Raw genomic sequence first — 21,867 nt, 5'->3', positions numbered from 1 at the left:
CAAATTAGCAGCAAAAAAAAAATAAAAAGCGAGATGTTTGTTTTCCCGCCATTTCCGATCCGCATGTTTATGTTTAAGTGCAAAAAGCCGTAATTATGTTAATCATCCTAATTTTATTTTTTTCATATTTATTGTTAGTAAAGTAGTAAAGTAGCAGTAATAAATACCTAATTTAGAGGATTTTTAACTACAAATTCCTGAAAATAAATTTTCCTGGTTTTTTTTCAATCATTGCGTAACCCCCTTGCTGATCACACAATATGTGGCAGGGGGTGGCAAAAAAGGTCCTTGGGTTTTACTTAGAAGGCTGCGACCGAGTAAAACTACATGTTACGACACGAACGAGTCTGATGAAATAAACTATTTAACCTGCAGGCCATTTGCGAGTGGTGTTCGACTTCGGTTTCGAGCGGCAGGAGATCATCTTCCAGGGGAAACACTTCGGCCTTGGCCAGTACCACGACGTGCGCCTGTCCAGGAAGAACGGCGGCGCCACCATGGTTCTGCAGGTTTGTGACAGCATGCTTCATTCATTTCCGATTATTAATTTAATGGATACACCCGCATATGTTAGGAAAAATATACTAGTAACAATAAAGACTTGCCCGGCTCTAGAATTAGTTTTCAAGCTGCGGGACGTTTTGAGGTTAAACAAGGAGACAATTTGCATTGAAGACAAGTGTGAAGTGGATTCGCGCACCGAGGGTGTCATACAAATTAGTTGATCTATGAATATCCACTGCTAAAAGAACCCGTCTCCTAAGCGAAAGTATTTGAAGACGCAGTGTAATACGGACGTAACGAGGGCTATCGCGAATGAATTCGCCGCTAGAGGCGCTAGTGTAGCGTGAGGTCTCCGAAATGTCAAATCTCACAGTTTTTGGGTGAGCTACGCGGGTTTATTTATGATTAGAATAATTTTGTGAATATTTTGCATTACCTGAAATCAATTATGGAAATTATGCGTTACGGGGCAATGAATGTCTGTGTTTTGAGACAGTTTTGTCTTTCGGAAACTTTTGTCCTCCCTTTTTTTCCGAACAAAACGGGACTACGCATCACTGTAGTTGCTCGATATTTTTATGGTACGGTTTTAAGGTGTATTAATATGATTTTAATCTAAACTTTGTTTTCACGCCCGTAATAACAGACTTTGAAAACCACACTTAAAAGCCTCACGCAACAGTGGCGCCATCTAGAAAGACAAAAAACGATAGCCCTCATTAGACAGTGACCAAATTTTAAATGGTACTATTCAACAGGTGGACAACTACGAGACCCAAGAGTACCACTTCAACATAAAGCAGTCCGCGGACGCGCAGTTCAACAACATACAGTACATGTACATCGGACGCAACGAGACCATGCGCGAGGGGTTCGTGGGATGCGTCAGCCGCGTCGAGTTCGATGATATCTACCCGCTCAAGCTGATGTTCCAGCAGGATCCCCCGCCCAACGTGCGCAGCATAGGTGCGTGACAGAAATAGGCGAAAAATTAATTACTAAAAAAAAAAAATGATTTATTCGTGGAGAAATTATTCGTGAAGAAATTGTTCACAAATAAAAAAATCGAAAATTATTGTTTATTCGAATGATTATTCGGACAATAACTTATAATGGTCATTCTGCGTCTTAAGTCCAGTTTAGACGTACTCGTTCGCTTTACAGCCTCAATATGTAATGCAACTTGCGCGATTTTTATTTGATGTCTAATCTGAGCTTTAACACTAAGACCAGTTTTTACCTATTTGTATTAAAAAAACTCAAAGGTCCAAGCCAGGAAACTGTTCACTTGGAAACATAATCGTTTACACCACTCTGTCACACGGTATGAGGGCAGGATGAGGAGAGAAGGAGAGAGTGAATGCATTCGCGAGCGTCCGCGCATTAGATAAATATTGTAGAAGTTTCCAAGCCTATACAAACTGGTTGTCCTTCAGGTGGCGTGTTACATGAAGATTTCTGCGGCGTGGAGCCCGTGACACACCCGCCTGAGCCCGTAGAGACGCGCCCGCCCCCGCCGAGAGACCCCTCCGATACAGACATGCACACTACCGATGAAGCTATCCTAGGAAGTAAGTACTGCACTTTGGTGTCGTATCTGGTGGACGTTCATGTCATCTTTTTTTAGAATAGATACTCAAAGTAGATATTGTACAATTACTTTCTAAAGGACTTTTATTCCCTAAATGCCCTAATCGCTCTTAATAAGTCTCAAATAATAACATGTGTTCATTCAACTCACTCAATATGAAACAAATCTTTCTACTTTTGACCGCCGCTTCCCAAAAGCTTCCTTTTTGTGTGACCCCGGGTGTAAAACATCAACACCGTTGATTATGTAACTCTTTGTCAGTGATGACATTGTCGTTCGTATCTTAACAATAACATTGTGTTTGCAGCCGTACTAGCGTTCATCTTCCTTCTGCTTATAATCGTGGCCGTGATACTGGTGCGTGCGCTCTCGCGGCACAAGGGAGAATATCTCACACAGGTTAGTTATTATTTACTTTACCCTTTAACCTTCGAGATTTATCTTTACAAGAGTGTATAACCGTCGTCTATTTTTGTGTATTGGTGGCTGTAGTTGCCATAGCTGGACGTTCATTTAGTGGTCATGGAACACGTCTAATTGGATAAAATATAATAAAATATGTCAAGCAAGGACGTTTAATATGAATTTAAGTATGTATTTATCTAGTATAAATAATATGTTTATCTGTTGCCTAGTACCCATAGTACAAGCTTTGCTTAGTTTGCGACTGTCAAGTTTGGGTCAATTGGTGTCAATTGTGGCATGTTTTTTTTTAATAGAGCTAACGCATTGATATGTCGTTGCAGGAGGAGCGTGGAGCGGATGGCGCTGCAGACCCGGACTCTGCCGCCCTGGCAGCTGCGACCGGCCCGCGGGTCACCAAGCGCCGCGAGTTCTTCATCTAATACCCGCACAGGTTCGTCTCCTTCACGCAACTGGCTGCAGTACTCAACAGCCAGTGCAGAGTGCGGGAAGACTAACCTTGCGACTACGACAAAACTAACCATGTATGTATTTGTATTGGGTGAACTCGCTTCTGAATGAATCGAAAAAATCATTCAGTGGTTCTTGAGTAAGAAGCTTGATTTTCGAATTTTATGTCACTCACGCTAATAGCATTTAACAGGGGTGTGATAGGGACGATACGATACGCGCTTCGAATTCCGAACTAGCCTCCCTTGTGGCAATTACCTTGTAAGGTATAACCGTGTTTCTTGAGTAGTAAGACGCCATCGGATATAGTTGGTACAAACCATGACATGTGACATTAGTTTATTTTTGGTTAATAAGCAGCTCTTGTAAAACCTTCAACGACTACAATTAGGTTCCATTTATGAGTCTAATAAGTTGTTCTAAGAGCGTTTATGCCTGCTGAGCTGGCAATGTTGCATTTTTGTTAGTTTTTCTCGATTATTTCATAAAAAATGAATGAAAATTAAAAATGTTGTGTGATAGAACACTTCTTAATAGATAAGTTGATGTGTCTACGGCAATAATTATTCGTTATAGACTTTTATTTTCTTTAAAAGCCGTTTATAAACATTCATTCGTTTTCTCAGCAGGTATAAACGCTGTTAATGACTCACGGTTATTTACATTAAATATATTTATGAGCTCTCATGATCATGATGCATGGAACTGCATTGAGACATCGGCAGCACATTAAAGGTAATCACTGTCTACATCCCGTAACAAATATATTTATTGAAATAAGTATCTACTTCCAGTGTATTGCGTTGGGGCATATATGGAATGTCAGTAAAAGTGTAATAAACGGAATGTGGTCAGATTTTTGACCTGACTGGCTAAAAGTTCGAATAAAACATCACTTTTGCCAAATAATTATAAAATTGTTCATAAATTAAGTTTTTAATTTCCTGGCAAGCATCGCATAGCTAGTAGTCACAGAAAAATATGTGAAAATTGTATGAAATATACTTCTATTACTCGATTTTTAAATGTACACACAATGGATTAAAGTTTTGTTTTATTATTGATTTGATTATTTTAATATTACTGGTGTCTTTTTCTTTATACTTTGTACCGTATGGTGCCCAAATGAAGTACTCTTAAGACAACGCACTCGTCTTCCGTTAGGAGCCGAAATGTATAAAATGCGAAGTAAAATAGTTTTTTTAAAGATGTACTCATCAAGTGTAATTTCTATGGATTCACAGTTTTGTTGTAGATTTTGCTAAGTTCAAGTGTATGAATAAATTTTATGTATTAGACTAAGGCCTACTTTTTTTAGATCTCGCATTTTTTATGTTATAAATTCATGATTATGAATTGATGAGTAGTGCAGCTTGTTCATAAACTTTCTAAAGGTTTTATCTTCTGTAATAAATTAAATAAATAGTCTACTCCGGGTATAGCTTTCATAATATAAGCAGATATTATTTTAAACATTTTGACATGATTTTAGATATACCCGTAATGGGTACAAAAAATAAAAAAAGAGAATTTACTCATTATTCCTGCATACCGCCTACAAAACTTTCCCACTTGCAAGATTAATCTCGCTCTCTCTCCCGCAGCCTTGATTAGTTATTACTATTCGTCAATGGCGGCCTCTACGGGTTGTGCCAGTGTCAATAGATAACATACATAACAAATTGGACAGTAAAAAACAAGTCGAAACGCCTTCAACTGTTATACTTCTGAGTGAGAAGGGTGCAGTGAGCAGCTCACTCTAACGTGTAATCGCGTACAGGTACGTGTACACTTTCTTTCTTTTTTGAAATTTTGGAAAAAATATTGTTGTTCCTACTTAGAAAAGAAAGCACAATCGATTCCGATAGTTAAAAAAAATTACAGTTTACAGCTCTTGATTCTGAGTAGGAAAAACCATATTTTTCCAAAACTTCAAAAAAAGTAAGGGTACACTTTTTTTTTAAAACGCCCCTCAGGTTCGCTTTTGGCCCAACATGTAGGCAAGCGTAATTTTGTGGGCACACTCCTTTATCTCGCTCTAACTGTCTACAATCGACGAGTACCGGCGCGCACTGAAGGTTAAACTGATTCCACCGCATCGCGTATTCGCCCGGTCTAGACGTCAAGAGTTTCCACAATTGTTACTATGATCGTTGTGAGTTCTCAACTTTATCTCCCGTCGTGCCATTTGGCTTTTTTATATCTCGCCTTTGCTTCTTTCACGATAAATTAGTTTAATTCTAAAATGTCATAATTTGACATTAATGTAATGACGAAACATACAATGGAGTCACCACTCCATTTATATGAAGATCTGAAATCGTGACAAATATACAAATTAGCAGCTAAGGATTAGTAGCGTAAGTTGTATCTGAAATCTCTATAATGTTAGGTTTTTTTATTTTAATATGTACATGTAGAGTGTATTTAGTTTAGGATATTTTTTTATAGTTTTCCGTCCAAAAAATATTTTTATTTCGTGTGATTTTGTTCGCTGTCATTCAAATCTATGAAGTGCAGTGTTTCGATTATTTTAATGAATATTTTTTTAAGTATAATTTTTGGTTTATTTAGATTAGCCGCGAATTTCTTTTACTGTAGTTAAAGCGAAGTAACTATCAGAATTGCAAGCAATGTATGTACCTTAAAAATAGACGTATTTTTTTCTACTATAAGCAAAGTTTTTGTATCATGTATCATACATTTTGTATATCATTATAGAGCAGGCTCGAGGGGACACCTTTACGATTAACAATACCTTCAACAAAGTCGCATTCTTTTAAAATCAATTTGCTTTTACGTAAGTTTGTTTCTAATGCTCTCGCAACTTCTTGTCGATGAAAAGACAAGTGTGACCTCCCTTACTGTGTTTTCTTTTTAATCCTCAAAAATCAGGGGTAAAATCCTCCATTTTCCCCAAATTCCCTACTATTTTACTAATGAGCTGAAATTCTAACCTAACCTAACCTAACCACGTCATGACTTTGTAGAGTTGTTTCCCCGAGTCGTCACCAGGTGTCGTGCCTTATTGCCACAGGCGCCTAGACTATCACGTAGGGTTTGGTAGAGTTTTTATTTTAATACTTTATTCACAATAAAGTCTTCACGGATATGTTTTTGTTTTATTACTTACCCTAACAAACTATTTGCCAGTTGAAATGATTTCAATGAGGGCCCGGTGCTACTATCGTCAGGTCCATTTGACAGCTTTGACATTCACGTTTGTGATTGATTAGGATTGATTAGATAACTGAATGAACCAATCGCAAGTAAGATCGTAACGTCAAAGGGATAAAGACAACGATGTAAATTCTGGGAATTTCCACGGGTATTTAGTAGAATCCAGAAATTTCGATTCAACTCCTGGTTCTAATGATTTATGCGTGCGAAGCCGCGGTTAAAAACTAGTATACCATAAAAGCCCCAACCTTGACCCCATACAAAGATGGCGTACTAAAAGCCTGCAGTTAAGTCGTTGGCGGCAAGCACCTGTACACTTAACCCGTTTGCGAATCGCTGACACTATGGCTCTTGTAGGTGAGTGCGATACATAGGGGCGGGTTGTTGATACGCGGGGGTTTATCGATAATAGAAACGAGATTCCTATCCTAGGTGAGGGTCAGGAGAACAGTCAAAACTAACTCACTCTAATCCTAAAAATCTGTATTTGCAAATACCACCCAAGTCGCTGCAATGAGGGCTATCGTTTTTTGTCTCACTAGATGGCGCACTGTTGCGTGAGGTTTTTAAGTATGTCTTTCAAAGTCTGTTATTACGGGCGTGAAAACAAAGTTTAGATTAAAATCATATTAATACACCTTAAAACCGTACTATAAAAATATCGAGCATGCCACAGTGTTGCATAGTCCCCGTTTTTTCGGAAAAAAGGGAGGAAAAAGGTTTCCGAAAGACAAAACTGTCTCAAAACACAGACATTCATTGCCCCGGAACGCATATTTGCCATAATTAATTTCAGATATTGCAAAATATTCACAAAATTATTCTAATTATAAATAAACCCGCGTAGCTCACCCAAAAGCTATGAGATTTGACATTTCGGAGACCTCACGCTACACTAGCGCCTCTAGTGGCGAATTCATACGCGATAGCCCTCAATGGCCAGGGTGCTCATAAGGCTGGCTGCGTTTCCTCTGCTGGCAATGCCAATACGTTGACCGGGGAAAGAGCCAGCACACGTGGAACGGGCAAGCTTCTTTTTAACCCCCGACGCAAAGAGAGGGGTGTTATAAGTTTGACCGCTATGTGTGTGTCTGTCTGGCACCGTAGTAGCTCTTAAACGGGTGGACCGATCTGAATGTGGTTTTTTTATTTGAAAGCGGGTTTTCTAGCAATAGTTCTTAGACATGTTTCCTCAAAATCGGTTCAGCCGTTTTTGAGATATTAAACTTTGAAGTGACAGTCGGGGGTTTTACAACTTTTTGTTGGTTAGGTTAGGTTATTTAGGGGCTGTTTCACCATCCATTGATTAGTGTTAACTGGCGGTTAGGTGTGATGCCGTCTCTATTTGTTTTGTTCGAATAGACAGAGACGGCATAACATTTAACCGTCTGTTAACACTAATCAATGGATGGTGAAACAGCCCCTTAAAAAATTAAATAGTTTTTTTAGTTTCGGGTCCTCACGGACCAAGAGTTTCAACAGCAAAAGCCGGAATTCCGCAAATATGAATTTGTCTGCCAGATTCTCATATTTACGGCATTCTGCTGTTTCGGCCGTTCCAGCCGTCGCACCCGCCTTCAATGAAGTCTTAGCAAGATGGGATGGGATATGGTAACGAATATACAAACTGAAATATGAATGCACAGAAAAACCAGAAAAATAAGACCAGCGCTGGGAATCGAACCCAGGTCCTCGGCATTCAATGCCACGTGTTATACCGCTACGCTACGCCACCGCTGGACAGTGGTACAGACACGATGGGATATGGTAAATACTTAGATACGTTTGAGATTGCAAAGGCGTTTGAAAATATAGCATTAAGTTTAGTGCTAGTCCTGATGAAGTAGAAGGGTGCGGAAGGCGCTAAATATCGTAAAGTATATCGATGAATATAACATCGACTTTTACCGCGCCCCTAGCCCATTGTTTCTTCTGAGAGTCCATTTGACCTAAAACGTCGACACATCAGCCATCGAGCACGCGTCGCCACTCTAGGTCACTGGAGCAGGTGGCTAGCGCTTGTACAACCTTGGTAGAACTTATAGGCTAATCATTAGACTAGTTTTAAGATCTAAGTAATATCACTACTTTGTTGAAATTACGCGACCGTATTTTGGCGTAATTACGCCTGCATCATTTGCAGAAATTAAGTATTGTTTTGGTACCTATAGGTAAGTGCGACCGCTTGACGCACGTGCTCCCCTCCCGCTCATGCAACTTTTATGGCCGAGGATTTAGAGTTATTCTTTTATGCTCTGACTAAATTCATAATACATAATAGGATTATATACATAGAATATTCTGTTTTAGTTTAAGACCTTGAAAAGGACATTGGAATTATCCTAAACTATAACTAAAAACTCTTGCCCGAAAAATTACACAGTTTCTGCGGCTTATCGCTGAACGAATTCTTGCAGACAAAGTTGCAGACAAAAGTTAAGTAGTTTATACCTAATATTAGTAAGATTCAACATGAACATTTCCTGCATACTTTACTCAGGTAGGTACCTACCTACACTGCATAAATTATCCGTTACAATTTAATTTTATTTCAAGAATTCCGCCTTTATCAAAAAACGCTACTAGGGTTATAAACATTTTCCATTCATTGTTTATTCAGCGCCCCCAGGGCAGGGGTAGTCAACCTGATTGCCTGTTTACGACACCTGCACCTGCAGTCTCCAAAGTGCCGTTGCGATGAGTTGCTTTATAAGGGTTTGAGGCGCGCCTCGGACTGAGGGGACATTGTTACGGGAACAATTGGCAAAGAAATGGTGAGAGCTCTCGAGTTTAATGGAGGTGTGCAGTTTTGTGAGATTTTGGATGAACGAAATGGATTCAAACTCGGAAATTCCATAGTTTTTTTTAATACTAGGAAACTAGAACATGTCGAAAGTTTAGCAAAGGATAGCTGGGATTTGAAGGCAATTCTTCATCGTTTCATCATAGGTACTTATTCTCGTCGTTTAATCTTTTATCTTATAATTTTTAAACGAGCCATTCTTGTATGTTTTTTTTATTTATATCAAGTATCTCGGAAACTGCTCTTGCGCTTTCGACGAAATTTGCTATGTGGAGGCATACAATCCGTGTCCGTAAAAGCCGTGGTGGCATAGTGGTTTGACCTATCGCCTCTCAAGCCGAGGGGTCGTGGGTTCAAACCTCGGCTCGCACCTCTGAGTTTTTCGAAATTCATGTGCGGAATTACATTTCAAATTTACCACGAGCTTTGCGGTGAAGGAAAACATCGTGAGGAAACCTGCACAAACCTGCGAAGCAATTCAATGGTGTGTGTGAAGTTCCCAATCCGCACTGGGCCCGCGTGGGAACTATGGCCCAAGCCCTCTTGTTCTGAGAGGAGGCCTGTGCCCAGCAGTGGGACGTATATAGGCTGGGATGATGATGATGGTGATGAGGCATACAATCGATGTCCTTTGTTGCTCGGCTAAGTTTAGTCTTCCTCGCGCGGCCTCATATGCCGTTCTCGAGTATAACTCCTTTCAGCTGCTTCCATACATCCAACAAAAACAGAACAGCCGAAGCTCCCTCCAACTTATGCACCAAAACTCGCCGAAGCCCCGCCAAAATAAAATGTCCGCTGAAAAGCGGCCATAATCGGCTCAGGCAGACAGGTGGACGGCATTTTAATTCTCAACTAATTTGCCCGCTTACAGTTAAAGCGGATTGCTAACTTCATAATTGACGGAAAGTTGTCCTTTCCAAAAAGGAGTATTTGAGAGATGAAATTGGTGGCGTAAGACCTTTTGCAAGCGAAAGGATGGAATAAATGGGGTGGCTCCTGGGGGCTCCCTATGTATTAGAAAATTTGGGGGGAGGGAGGGTCACACATTTTCAAAAATTGTGTAACATAGGTATAAGCTATTACTTGAACGCCCTCAAACTTAACGAGTGATATATTGACGTGACACAAGAGAATCATTAAAAAACTCACTTGCACAAACAAACTTTTTTGCGAAATATCCGTGAATTAATAGTAGATTGTACAACAAGAGCAGAAAATGGGTTTAATGCTCGAGTTTTACACTGCTTTTCACTTCGACTGCGTGGAAATGAAATAGCAACAGTGGAAACAATTGTTCACTTACTATGTACTTTTTATCTTCATGCATTTCTATATAATTATATTTTTCTGTTTTATTGATTTATTTTGGTCGATTTTTATTTCTATATAAATTAAAAATGATTAAAAAAATATGTAGAAACTTTTTGTTTATGGCTGTTTACACCTGATTTCCTTGGTCTTAGACGAAGATTTTACTTTATGCACTAGAGCATGAAAAGTCATTTTATGTCGCCTAGATCCAGCATAAACACGAACTTTACGAGCATGAAAAGTGAAAAAACATTTTAGTTACGGAATTAAAAAAAAACTTCAAATTAAAAACCTTTGCGCAATAATATTTTGCGCAGTATCTTAGGTGTCAATTGATTGTGATAACGTTTGATGATGATGATGATGATGATGTGATCCTGTTATCCCTAACTAGGGACATAGGGCTCGTAGAAGAGTTCGTAGTTGTGATAACGTTTAAATAAACTAATCTACGTTTAGTAGAAGTGTAAAATGCTTCCACAGTAAAAAAAATGGAGATGTAAAGTTTGAAGTTGGTGCCCCAGCATGAGTCAGGAGGAAGGAGTGGACCTACTTTGACCTTACCTACATACTTAGTACCTACTCATTTATTAGGCTTGGCAGGCTTGGCACCGATTGCAAACAGATCAGGTAGGCAGAGCATTATAGAAACATATATTTCAGTTATTTTGATTTGCTGTGGTTAGTTTTTGGGTTTTTTAGTCTTTTTTATTTTAGGTTGTATATATTTTTTTAATTAGGTACCTACAGTTTTTTTAAGACAATTACTAAGCTTAATTAGATCTAAAATAAAAGTAAATATAAAAATATTTGTTATGACTGACCTGGATTCGAATCCAGACACCAACATGCAAGTCCTAAAGTTCCACAAACAAGGTTAGAATCCATCCTTAAGTCATTATCCTATAGGTGTCTCACCCCTGATAAACAATATAATTACCTCGACGCCATGGCAGCCTGATCACAGGGCACTGATTCGCTCATTGTGCATACCTTGTGATTTGCGCCCATCTTGTATTAGCCGGCTTTTGAGTTAATTCAAAATTGGTGTGGTATTCGCCGCTTGTTTTGTGATATTAATCTTTGATCCTTGGTTTGTATTGACGGCTATAAAATTAAAGTTCATGTTAAAGATTGTATGTGCATGCGGGTAATACTTATTTGTGTACACCGGAAGCATCCAAGAGCTAGACTTTTGACAGCTGTCAGTCGCTCCTACTCTACTTGCGGAGCTTTGCGGAGCAATCTGTTCTGTGTCGTTTACATTGCTAGTTTGCTCACGTCCATGTTTTATTATAGTAATTTGACATTATTTAATTATCTAATAAAATAAGATCCACTCATCTGCGATCGTCTGCTATATTAGAAGAGTATTGATGAACAATAAACTACGTCTTTAGTGGAAGAACAGTTTTATTTCTGTGCCTCAACTGAACACGCCAGATCCTTTACTGCACATGGGCTCTGTCCAAAAGTTCAAAACGTGTCGCATAATGGAACATTAATTTATTGTGATATTCGGAAAATGTGGAGAGCCTATGTCCAACAGTGGACGTCCTACGGCTAATAATATGATGATGATTAACTAAAAAAAATAGCACGAATGATGTAAAATCATCAATATCCGTTGAAAAATAGGGAACATACGAGCGAATGCAGTTTGCAATTGCATTCAAACCTTTTCTGGGAAAATGAAATGTACTTAGTATATTTATATTTAGTATTTTTATGGTCATTGTGTTGTAGAATTGGTATCGGTACAGGTAAGTATGGTAGAATTATGTTGTTGAGACGGTCATGGTTCTGAACGGGCCCCGATCGTTGAACTTTAAGTTACCTAACATAGTTTTAGACTACTAGACTTGTTTTTTCTTTTATTTTTTCAAAAAAAAAGTTTATAAGGCAGTTTTTTTTTTGATTTCTTTATATTTTATTTCCACCACTTTTTTTGCCGTGGATCCACATCCATCCCACCCTTCAGTTTCAGTTTACTCCACTATCTAACGCAGCGAGCCTTGCAGCTCGCATTTCAAACCGTCCAATGGTTATTGCTTATTGTCCCGTAAGAAAACACTAGAGCTGCACCTAAGTTATCGATATTGGAGGTGCGCACCTCTGCTAAGACGGGCGCCGCTTGCCGCGGCACGCGCGCCGTATCGACACGGCGCAGTGTGTTCTTTGCTTGTAGAAACGTGGGTTTATGATGTCGATAGTTTTACAAAAATGCTGTGGTTGTATTGTGACAATGCACATAATAGTGTTCGAAAATGAAACGTTTGTACTAGAATTAATTATTTTATCTATTTATGCGATACTAGGCTTTGCCTGCGGTTTCGTTCGTGCAAGGTATTAAATGTGGCAGTTCAATTAAATTCCATTAAATTTTGTTGTGAAATCCTAAAAATAACACCGTAGCTTTCAAAATAGTGTCAAACTTAATGTATCTAAGCTTAGCTGTTTAGGTTTCGGGACATTGCATGCCTAGGTACCTAGTAATAAACGTGGGACACATCTCCACACCATACTTTATCCAAATCCGTCGAGTTGTTTTATGTTTTCTTTCTTCTTATTTTAGATACGTACTTCACGTGAATGTTGTATTTTAACACGTAAATATTATAAAAAGGAAACCGAGTTAGACACAACGGTTTTAAAACCCATTAATAAGGATTGGTGACCTCAAATCGTAACTTTATGTCTAAGATATTTTTTGTTTCATAATATCCAGTATATCAATGGTTTTTTTACTGACCATCTTATTAACATCGACATCCAACTCCAGAATTTATCGATACTACCCCATCCTTACTCCTGACACCTTAGCGAATATATTACCTAGTTCCGTGCCACCGAATATAATCTCGATCTGACGGATTAATATCGCTATCTAAAGTGTCTAATCCATCGCCATTTTGGACTTAATAATACCATTACATCAACATCCTACAACCACCTTATTGTCACCATCACAAAGTTAACAGTTGACTGCTTTAGCGGTACGCGTAAGTTGGCGCGTGAAATATCGAGTGGGTTAAAGCAGGGGGCAATCCTGAAGATTTATTGTAATACCTGGCTGGTTTAAATTGTTGTTTAATGGGGAGTTATTAGATTAGGCGCAGACGGACTGGCGATTGATCGGGGGGCGATTTCGGAGCTATACATATATAGATATTTCACTAACGCCTGGCTTACGTACGATTTCTTTAAAGTAGGTAATGAGTTTAGAATAAAAATACTTACGAGTAATACTTAATGAAATTAAACAGTATTTTTACTGGATACTTTACGTTTTTAATTTTTGACAAGATTTCCAAGTAAAACCTGAAACAGTATACTTACATGTATTATAAAATGTTGTTTATAGTAAGCTATTGCGAATCTGTTGTACACACACACACACACACACACACACACACACACACACACACACACACACACACACATTTTTCTGTAAAAATATGGCAATTTGGAGGAGCGGGCCGACCTAATACAAGTATTTTATACTTAAAAGGAAGTCCCCACCTATTGATTTTGTGCACTAATTTATGGTGAAATAAATATTTTTTCATTTTCATTTTTTCATGCATTATTAAACAGCACAATTACACACCTGTATTTTCTGTACTGCTGTTCTGTTCTGTAGTATGTCTTGGTGTTCATGAAATAAATAGTTATTTTATTGTATTATACAAGGTGGGCCCTGTACCTAACAGGAGCAAAAAATTAAACCACAGCTTCCACTCTACATCTTGAGCTAACTTAGTTCTACAACTTTTGAAAAAAAAATTGTATTATGATTTTTATTATAGATAAAAGTTTTATTGGACAAGCAATGTATTGCAAAATCCGTCATTTTGTTACGTGACAGGCGATGTCATTTAGACTATTGGATGCTGTACATTGAAAATACCATTTAATTTGTTTGGAATAAACATAAGTAATGATCAAATTGCTTAATTTCAGAACTAAAGTAGTTCCATTTGAGTAGCAGAACCTGTGTTTTAATTGTTTGCTCCTGTGGCTGTTACAGGGCCCAACCGGTGTTGTAAGTATTGTATTGTATATAGTATACTATAGGTTATATACTTTAGTCAATATAAAATTTTCTCATTGTCTCGATGATGCAACAAAAATTTATTAAAAAGTATTTTTAAAACAATAATTTTTTTTTTTAGCAAATCCATTTCTTATATAAGTACTAAATTTATGAGGAAGCCGTGGTGGCCTAGTGGTTTGACCTATCGCCTCTCAAGCAGAGGGTTGTGGGTTCGAACCCCGGCTCGCACCTCTGAGTTTTTCGAAATTCATGTGCAGAATTTACCACGAGCTTTGCGGTGAAGGAAAACATCGCGAGGAAACCTGCACAAACCTGCGAAGCGATTCAATGGTGCGTGCGAAGTTCCCAATCCGCACTGGGCCCGCGTGGGAACTATGGCCCAAGCCCTCTTGTTCTGAGAGGAGGCCTGTGCCCAGCAGTGGGACGTGTATAGGCTGGGATTATGATGAAATTTATTATAAGATAGAAAAAAAAATGAAAAATAAATTTATTTGGCATTCTTTCACAAAGTTTTTATACATAGCCCTGCAAAACTGTGTTCACAGTTTGTCTGCAGGATACAGTCTCTATCTATAAGAACATAAGTATTAGATAAATACATTATGTAATTTAGAATGATTACATTGTTACAGTTAAGTTACTATGTTATGGAAGAGTTTCTAACTGTTAACCGTAGTCCGTTATCACACCGGTACAGATCTTTTCAAGTTCGGATCATGATATCATGTTACTAGCGCCAACTAGCCTGTGTCGTAGAAGCCCACATTGATATCACCTTTTGAATCTTTCCAGCTGACACGTCTTTAACTATCCAGTCAAAATATTCCAAGTCCAACTCTGAACTTTTAAAACTAACCAAACCAAGATCCAAAAATGTACACCCGCATTGTATCTCAAAGTCCCAAACTTATCGTCATAAAAAGATCTCCAACTGCCAACGAGAGGTGGAAATTTTTATCCGAAACGGCACCTGTTCCTAAACTTTGGGCTTCTCAAACTTGTGGAAACTTGGACGGATGTTGTTATCGGCCGGAAGCGCTTTAGGGAACTTCCTGTTTTGACGGACGTGAAAAAACAGCTTTCTCGAGTTGGTGAGTGTTAATGTTTTTGGACGACTTTTTAGGTGGATTACCTTTGGTAAGTATTTGATGAACGATGAATCAGGATGTAGGAAGAGTTGCCACTGTATTAATTGTGCACGACAATGTAGTTGTAGTAACTAGGTACCGTGGCTAGTAATCATTTAATCGTATATTACAATAATAAGAATAAGAATGGTTATTAGCTGATAAAATAGATACACATACAGAAACACTGACTTAATATACACATGCATGTCTATTCCTACTAGCCAAAATGGCCGCCACCCAGCTATGTGTCGCGAAAAGATCTGGAGATGATTGCTCGACGCTGATTTTCAGTGACTCCAGGTAAAGTTAAGGTTAAAGTTAAGTTATTATGCAGCAGAGTAGCGTATATTTGTGTATCATTCCGAGTTACACACGGTTCTGACAGAAAATCAGCGCTGCAGGCGTCTATCGCCTCAACATAATGTTGAGTCAGCGGCCGTTTCACTTTTGCGGTGACACACAATATCGTCTATGTATTTTCATTTTTGTGCTTTTTTTGTTAGCTGTTTATTGTTATTTTTTAATTTTGTTGTACTTGTGTGTCTGTGTGTCTTTGTGTATGCGAATAAATGTCTTCTTTCTTTCTTTCTTCCAGTGGGAGATATGCATGCTGGGACGATGAGCCCATTATAAACTTCCATAGAATTCGAGCACCCCATAGATGCTCAAGTTAAACCTTGCCCGGATCCCGTGAAAAATGACCGTCTCGTCTCCCGGTGACGCCGCGATAAAAAGTTTTAAGTAATTTTTTACCTTCGAGGTGCCGAAGTTATGGAGTGCTAAGATTGTAGCGAAGTTTTATTGCTTTGCCAGCGGGCTGGGGGGTTCCTGCTCCTTTTTTCTTCTCTTGGGTTGATATTTCGCCTTTAGCTATTCGTGCCAGTGTCGGGTATAATTAATAACTATCGCACTTTGTTTTTTTATGAGAGGGAGGAAAACGAGCAAGCGGGTCAACTAATGGGTAATGATCAACACCGCCCATGAATATAAACAACTCAAGGAGAGCCATTGATTATTGACACAGTGACACATTATTAAAGTTGGCTATCGTACCTAATTCTGTTTTATCTGTGAGATCCTGTAATTGGCTCTATGTCGCTATTTTCATATGTTCACCTATTATTATTGTTGGATAAGTTGCTCTGGTTCTCTTTTAATTTAAAAAAAGGTAATTCACTACAACATTTTAAATAAATTGTAGCGGTAGCTAAAAAAAAGAATTCTTATAGTTTCGTTACGTCCGTTAGTTCTGATCGCGCTTGATCTCTCAGTGATCTCATGCTTCCAGAGGTGATGGTCACGTGACCACACGAAATAGTCGATACATTTACAATAGTTTGATTTTGTGACACTGACGCACGCACCCATATAAGATGTCACTACATGCTCGCTGCGAACACTGTCAGTTGTACTCATGCAATAGTTAAATGCATCAAAATTTACTGCATCACGCTGCACTTTGATGCGATAAAGTTACTTTTTTTGGATTTTGCTTGAAGAGCATATACATAATTTACTGTTCTCAAAAAATCCTCTAAAAAAACATGTCTGTGGAAGCTATGCGCGTTGTCCGAAGGTTTGTATGGACGAGCAACCCCCTTAAAGATACTAAGAACGAAGGCTGAGACACGAAGAAATTACGAGTTTTATTTACGCTTACCTTTACATAGGTACCAGAGTTGCGCATAATTAATAAATAAAAATCTATTATGGGACAATTTACAACAATCACCCTAGATACAAACTAAGACAGGCTTGTAATATATCAATAATGATTTCAACTCTTGCTTTGTATCCAGGTAGTGCAGATAAACATACTTGCATAATACAGGGCGATTCCTAAGTTCTCTAAACCACTCGGTTATTCAATCGTATTCATAATATTGGATGTTTTGTGCTTATTCCATAACACATAATTCTACAACGCATAAATTTACCGCATTTTACCCAACAGTGGTTATCAAATTGAAAACAATCCATTCCACAGCCAACTGTTTTCACAAACCAATTTCCACGTCGCAAGTAAAATTGCTTACGGAATTCAAATGAGCCCACCTTAAGAAGTCACTTCTCGCTGTCATGTTCACACCACTATTCTTAACTTACAAACGTATCTCTACATCTATTTTAACTTCTATTTGCCTACATTTAAGGTTGATTTCTGCTTTACACAAAAGCAAATAATATTGTTATCTCGCAAATATATCTTTGCGCATGATATAACTTTTAAAGTTTACTCACAAGGGTGATTTAGCTTTGGCACGGTTCCGTTTTTATTATGTAAAAGCGTTTAATTTTTGCTTCCCCGCGAATTAGCGGATGCTTTTGACATGGGGGGGGGGGCACCTGAGACATCTTGGCACCTTTGTAATTTCCTTCGGCGTTTTTTGTTCAGAAGCAATTTAATTTTTTAACAAGACTCAGGACAGACCACAGATTTTACAGTAGAAATAGACATGTCACGCGATCTTGAAGCACAAAATGTCTACATGGCCAAAAAGCATTATATTTTCTGATGATTGTGGTTTAAAAGGGAAAATAAAATCTATGAAAACAAATAATCCAAAAAAGTGTGAGTTAGGTTCGCGTACCTACTGTTCCGTGCACTGAAGGACAAAATACACGATAAAACCACAAAATAAGGTAGTAAGGTGGTAGGACCTTGTGCAAGGTCCGCCCGGATTGCTACCACCATCTTGCTCACTAATCCTGCCGTGAAGCAGCAGTGCTTGCACTGTAGTGTTTCGGCGTGGAGAGTAAGACAGCCGGTTAAATTACTGGCACTTGAGGTAGGTCTTAGGCCTCTACGTTGGCAACGCATCTGCAATACCCCTGGTGTTGCAGATGTTTACCCACTAGCTCGTTTGCCATCCAGTCGAATAAAGTATAATAATAAAATATAAAAAAACATACCTGTTCAAATTCATATTACCTACAGTGCCGCTGAAAAACCAATTACATTTTATTTCCTTAATACTGACTCACGCTTTACCAGTTTTGATAATTATACAGTTCATTTTTCTCTATTTATCATTACGAGTTTGAGTTCTCTATGTTTAACATTTATAAAGAAACAACGAAAAAAGTAATAAGGTTATTTGTTACACACACCATACCTATTGTACCTTAGAATTAGATAATTTAAACTTGTAAGTAGTAATGGTTTCCTTTTATCACTTCTTGAGTCCGGAATCTTGAAATTTTGTGAGAAATAATATTAAAATTAAATAATCACACCCCTCTACCAACATCAACATTTCATTTCCCTAAACGAATGAAAAATAAATAGAAATATTAAAAAAAAATTACAACCAAATTCATAAAGTTAGGTCGCGCGGCAAAGTGCGGTAACCTCATAATAATGTTTTCGAAGTTTCCCCCAAATCCGTGCTCATAAAAAATTCAACAATATCATCAACAAGAGGTCAGTAATTAATGACTGTTGCCGGCTCGGGGAACATCGGGGCGCGTCGGGGAAGCTCGGGGGAAGGAGGAAACACTTTAAAAAAGTTTGCCACCCGCGAATTATTAATAGGTTACTACGTAGACCTTGAGGGATGTGGCTGTACTGTATTTTTAGAACGGGGTATCGACTCTATTAAAAACCTTAACTACAATAAGATGCACCTATCTAAAACATTTAATTTTAATTTAATTAATAGAAATTATAAAGTTTCGTATTTTCAGACAATTTTATTTTAGTGAACCTGTTGTATACCTATAGGTAAATGTAGCTTAAGCCTTCTCAATTTGAGAGGAGGCTTATGCTAAGTAGTGAGATATGTATTGTATAGGCGGGGGTTGAGGATAAGTCCCAAGATATATAAATGGAAAAAAACCAAAAGCACCCCTCTACCAACATCAAAATTTTAATTTTAATTTTCATTAAATGCCGTATGCAATTGGAATTGTGTTGTATACATTCCCCATGTCATTCTTGTAAGGTTTAAGTTGTGCTGTTGTTTACAAAATGTAGTTGTACAGAGGAAAGGGCCTTTGACCAACAGTGGGGCATAAAAAAAACAAAAATTTACGTAACTGACTAATAAATAAATAAACATTTAGTAATTAGTTACAAATGCGATAGCTTAGAACAGCTCAACTTCATAGGATATTTAATTCATACAAGTTTTTCATCTATCGATATGATTTGCGTCCAGCACTACCCTTCAAACACCTTGCAAAGATGTAAAAATTAAGAAAGAGATTTTTAAAGTGTCAGCCATCGCGCCGGTTAGTAACGCCACATTAATTTCTTTCTGTCGATTACTTCACTTCTGCGTATAAAAAAGCACCTGAAACTTGGCTCGAGGTGACGCCTGAATAATGGACACCGGATTATGAAAAACGGGGTTACGACGTTTTATGGGGGCAGATTGAATGTTACAATGTTTTTGTAATTGAAGTTGGTACTTCAATTTGAGACCGTTTTTGGAAGTTAAAAAAGTTTAATGGACAATTTATATACTTAATCTTTTTCGTCTGTTTCATTGATGTTTTCCTTTTGACATTTTGTTTTATTAATTAAATTATGTACTTGTTATTGTCATTGTATTGTGCCTACCTATAACGGTACAGAATTTAAGATACCCTGTGTCGGACTGATGGACAAACAGCGGAGCCTTGGCAAATGGGGTAGATGGGGCATCCCTAGTGGAAAACAAAAAAATTAAAATAACCAAAAATAAAAACGTAAGATGCGTTAATTTACGATACATACATCATACCATACATAAGTTAGTTTGCAGTTTCTTTGTCTTTATTATAAAAACTACATTTCAAAGCTAAAAGTAACACCATACGTGGAAGAACGATGTAAGTCATTACGACTTACGTCGTTATTGTCCCTTTTTAGGGTTCCGGAGCCAAAATGGCAAAAACGGAACCCTTATAGTTTCGCCATGTCTGTCTATCTATCTGTCCGTCTGTCCGCGGCTTAGCTCAGGGACTATCAATGCCAGAAAGCTGTAATTTTGCACGGATATATATGTAAACTATGCCGACAAAATGGTACAATAAAAAATTAAAAAACATTTTTTTTTAGGTTACCTCCCATAGACATAAAGTAGGGGTGATTTTTTTTTCTCATTTAACCCTATAGTGTGGGGTATCGTTGGATAGGTCTTTTAAAACCATTAGGGATTTTTGAAACGATTTTTCGATTCATTGATTTTTTTGCGAAATATTCAACTTTAAAGTGCAAATTTTCATTAAAAAAGAGCGTCCCCCCCTCTAAAATCTATACCGGTGGGTGGAAAAATTTGAAAAAAATCAGGATGGTAGTAAGTATATCAAACTTTCAAGGAAAACTATAACGGCTAAGTTTTCTTGAGAATTATTAGTAGTTTAAGAGTAAATAGCAGCCTAAGGTATAAAATATACCGAAACTTGGAAGATTCCGTATAAAATACGAAATCCTTAGAAAAATATTGCTTAATCTTTTCGTAATGGCTACGGAATCCTATTTTGGGCGTGCCCGACACGCTCTTGGCCGGTTTTTTATCTTTCTTTCTAAAAAACAATTGCAAGATAAAATAGTCTATAAAACCACGGCAAAACAATACCAAATACACAGTTAAAACAAACTCCCTAGCCATACACTCCACGTAAAGCTTTTAATATAAATATCGTGGAATCGTCGCAAAGTGCAATACTAATGATAATATATCTGCCTGTCGGTCCGTCTGTCCGACTCCCCGGACCGGAACAAGCGAAATGTATACGTTTATTTAAAATTTACAAGTGGGACACTGTTTTGTGAGAACAAAGGATTTCAAATATTTCATGAATTTCGTTTAGTAGTTTTGTTACTTGAAGTAACTTGCTTTCTGTGTAATGAAATAGTATCTTTCAATGTGATAGGTTGATTTGGAACGGCAAATTACTATAATTATGAGAATCTTGAATAGTTTAAGTCTTTGAAATAATATAAATGCTGTCTAAATAATTTTCATCGACTATGTTTATAAGTAAGTAGCTTTTGACGGCGACTTCGTCTGGGAGGAATTCGTTTATAGCTATCCAGCAGGAACTATGCAATTTTCACTCATATTAAATGTATTCATGCATATTTTGATTATATACCTACACGATGAATTGTTAATTTATTATCACGAATCCATATCACCCTCTTTTCAAGTAGGTAAAGCAAGAATAAAAATGTCATTTTTACGCGAATCTCAAACGGCTATTGACAAATTCATTTCCAATGGTGGGAATCGAACCCCGGTGCGGGCTAATAAACCGAGTATCTCGCATACGCACGTAGTGGGGGGATCCGGTAGGGTTGTCAATAGGGATGTTGACACCATTAAAAATAATTCGAAGACACGACTCCAGTAAAAAAACGCTTTATTTTAACCCTGAAAACCAGATTAATTTTCGATTAACTACAAAATTAGATTTTTTGTTGCTTTAA

The 21,867-nt window shown here is 37.8% G+C and overlaps 1 protein-coding gene across 2 annotated transcripts in view; it reads left to right on the top strand.

Annotated features, from left to right (window-relative positions):
- The window catches only part of Nrx-IV (neurexin-4), a 37,911-nt gene extending 31,831 nt beyond the window's left edge, over positions 1-6,080 (top strand). For both annotated transcript variants that reach the window (XM_074086505.1, XM_074086504.1), the window contains exons 22-26: positions 376-509; positions 1,263-1,470; positions 1,941-2,075; positions 2,403-2,494; positions 2,842-6,080. In XM_074086505.1, the coding sequence (XP_073942606.1) occupies positions 376-509; positions 1,263-1,470; positions 1,941-2,075; positions 2,403-2,494; positions 2,842-2,940 (668 nt within the window). In that variant the 3' untranslated portion in view covers positions 2,941-6,080. The remainder of the gene's footprint in view (positions 1-375; positions 510-1,262; positions 1,471-1,940; positions 2,076-2,402; positions 2,495-2,841) is intronic.
- The last annotated feature ends 15,787 nt before the right edge of the window (positions 6,081-21,867 follow it).

Source organism: Choristoneura fumiferana, chromosome 4 (assembly GCF_025370935.1).
Source record: "Choristoneura fumiferana chromosome 4, NRCan_CFum_1, whole genome shotgun sequence".
Classification (NCBI taxonomy): domain Eukaryota; kingdom Metazoa; phylum Arthropoda; class Insecta; order Lepidoptera; family Tortricidae; genus Choristoneura; species Choristoneura fumiferana.
This window is presented reverse-complemented; position numbering and strand designations above follow the sequence as displayed.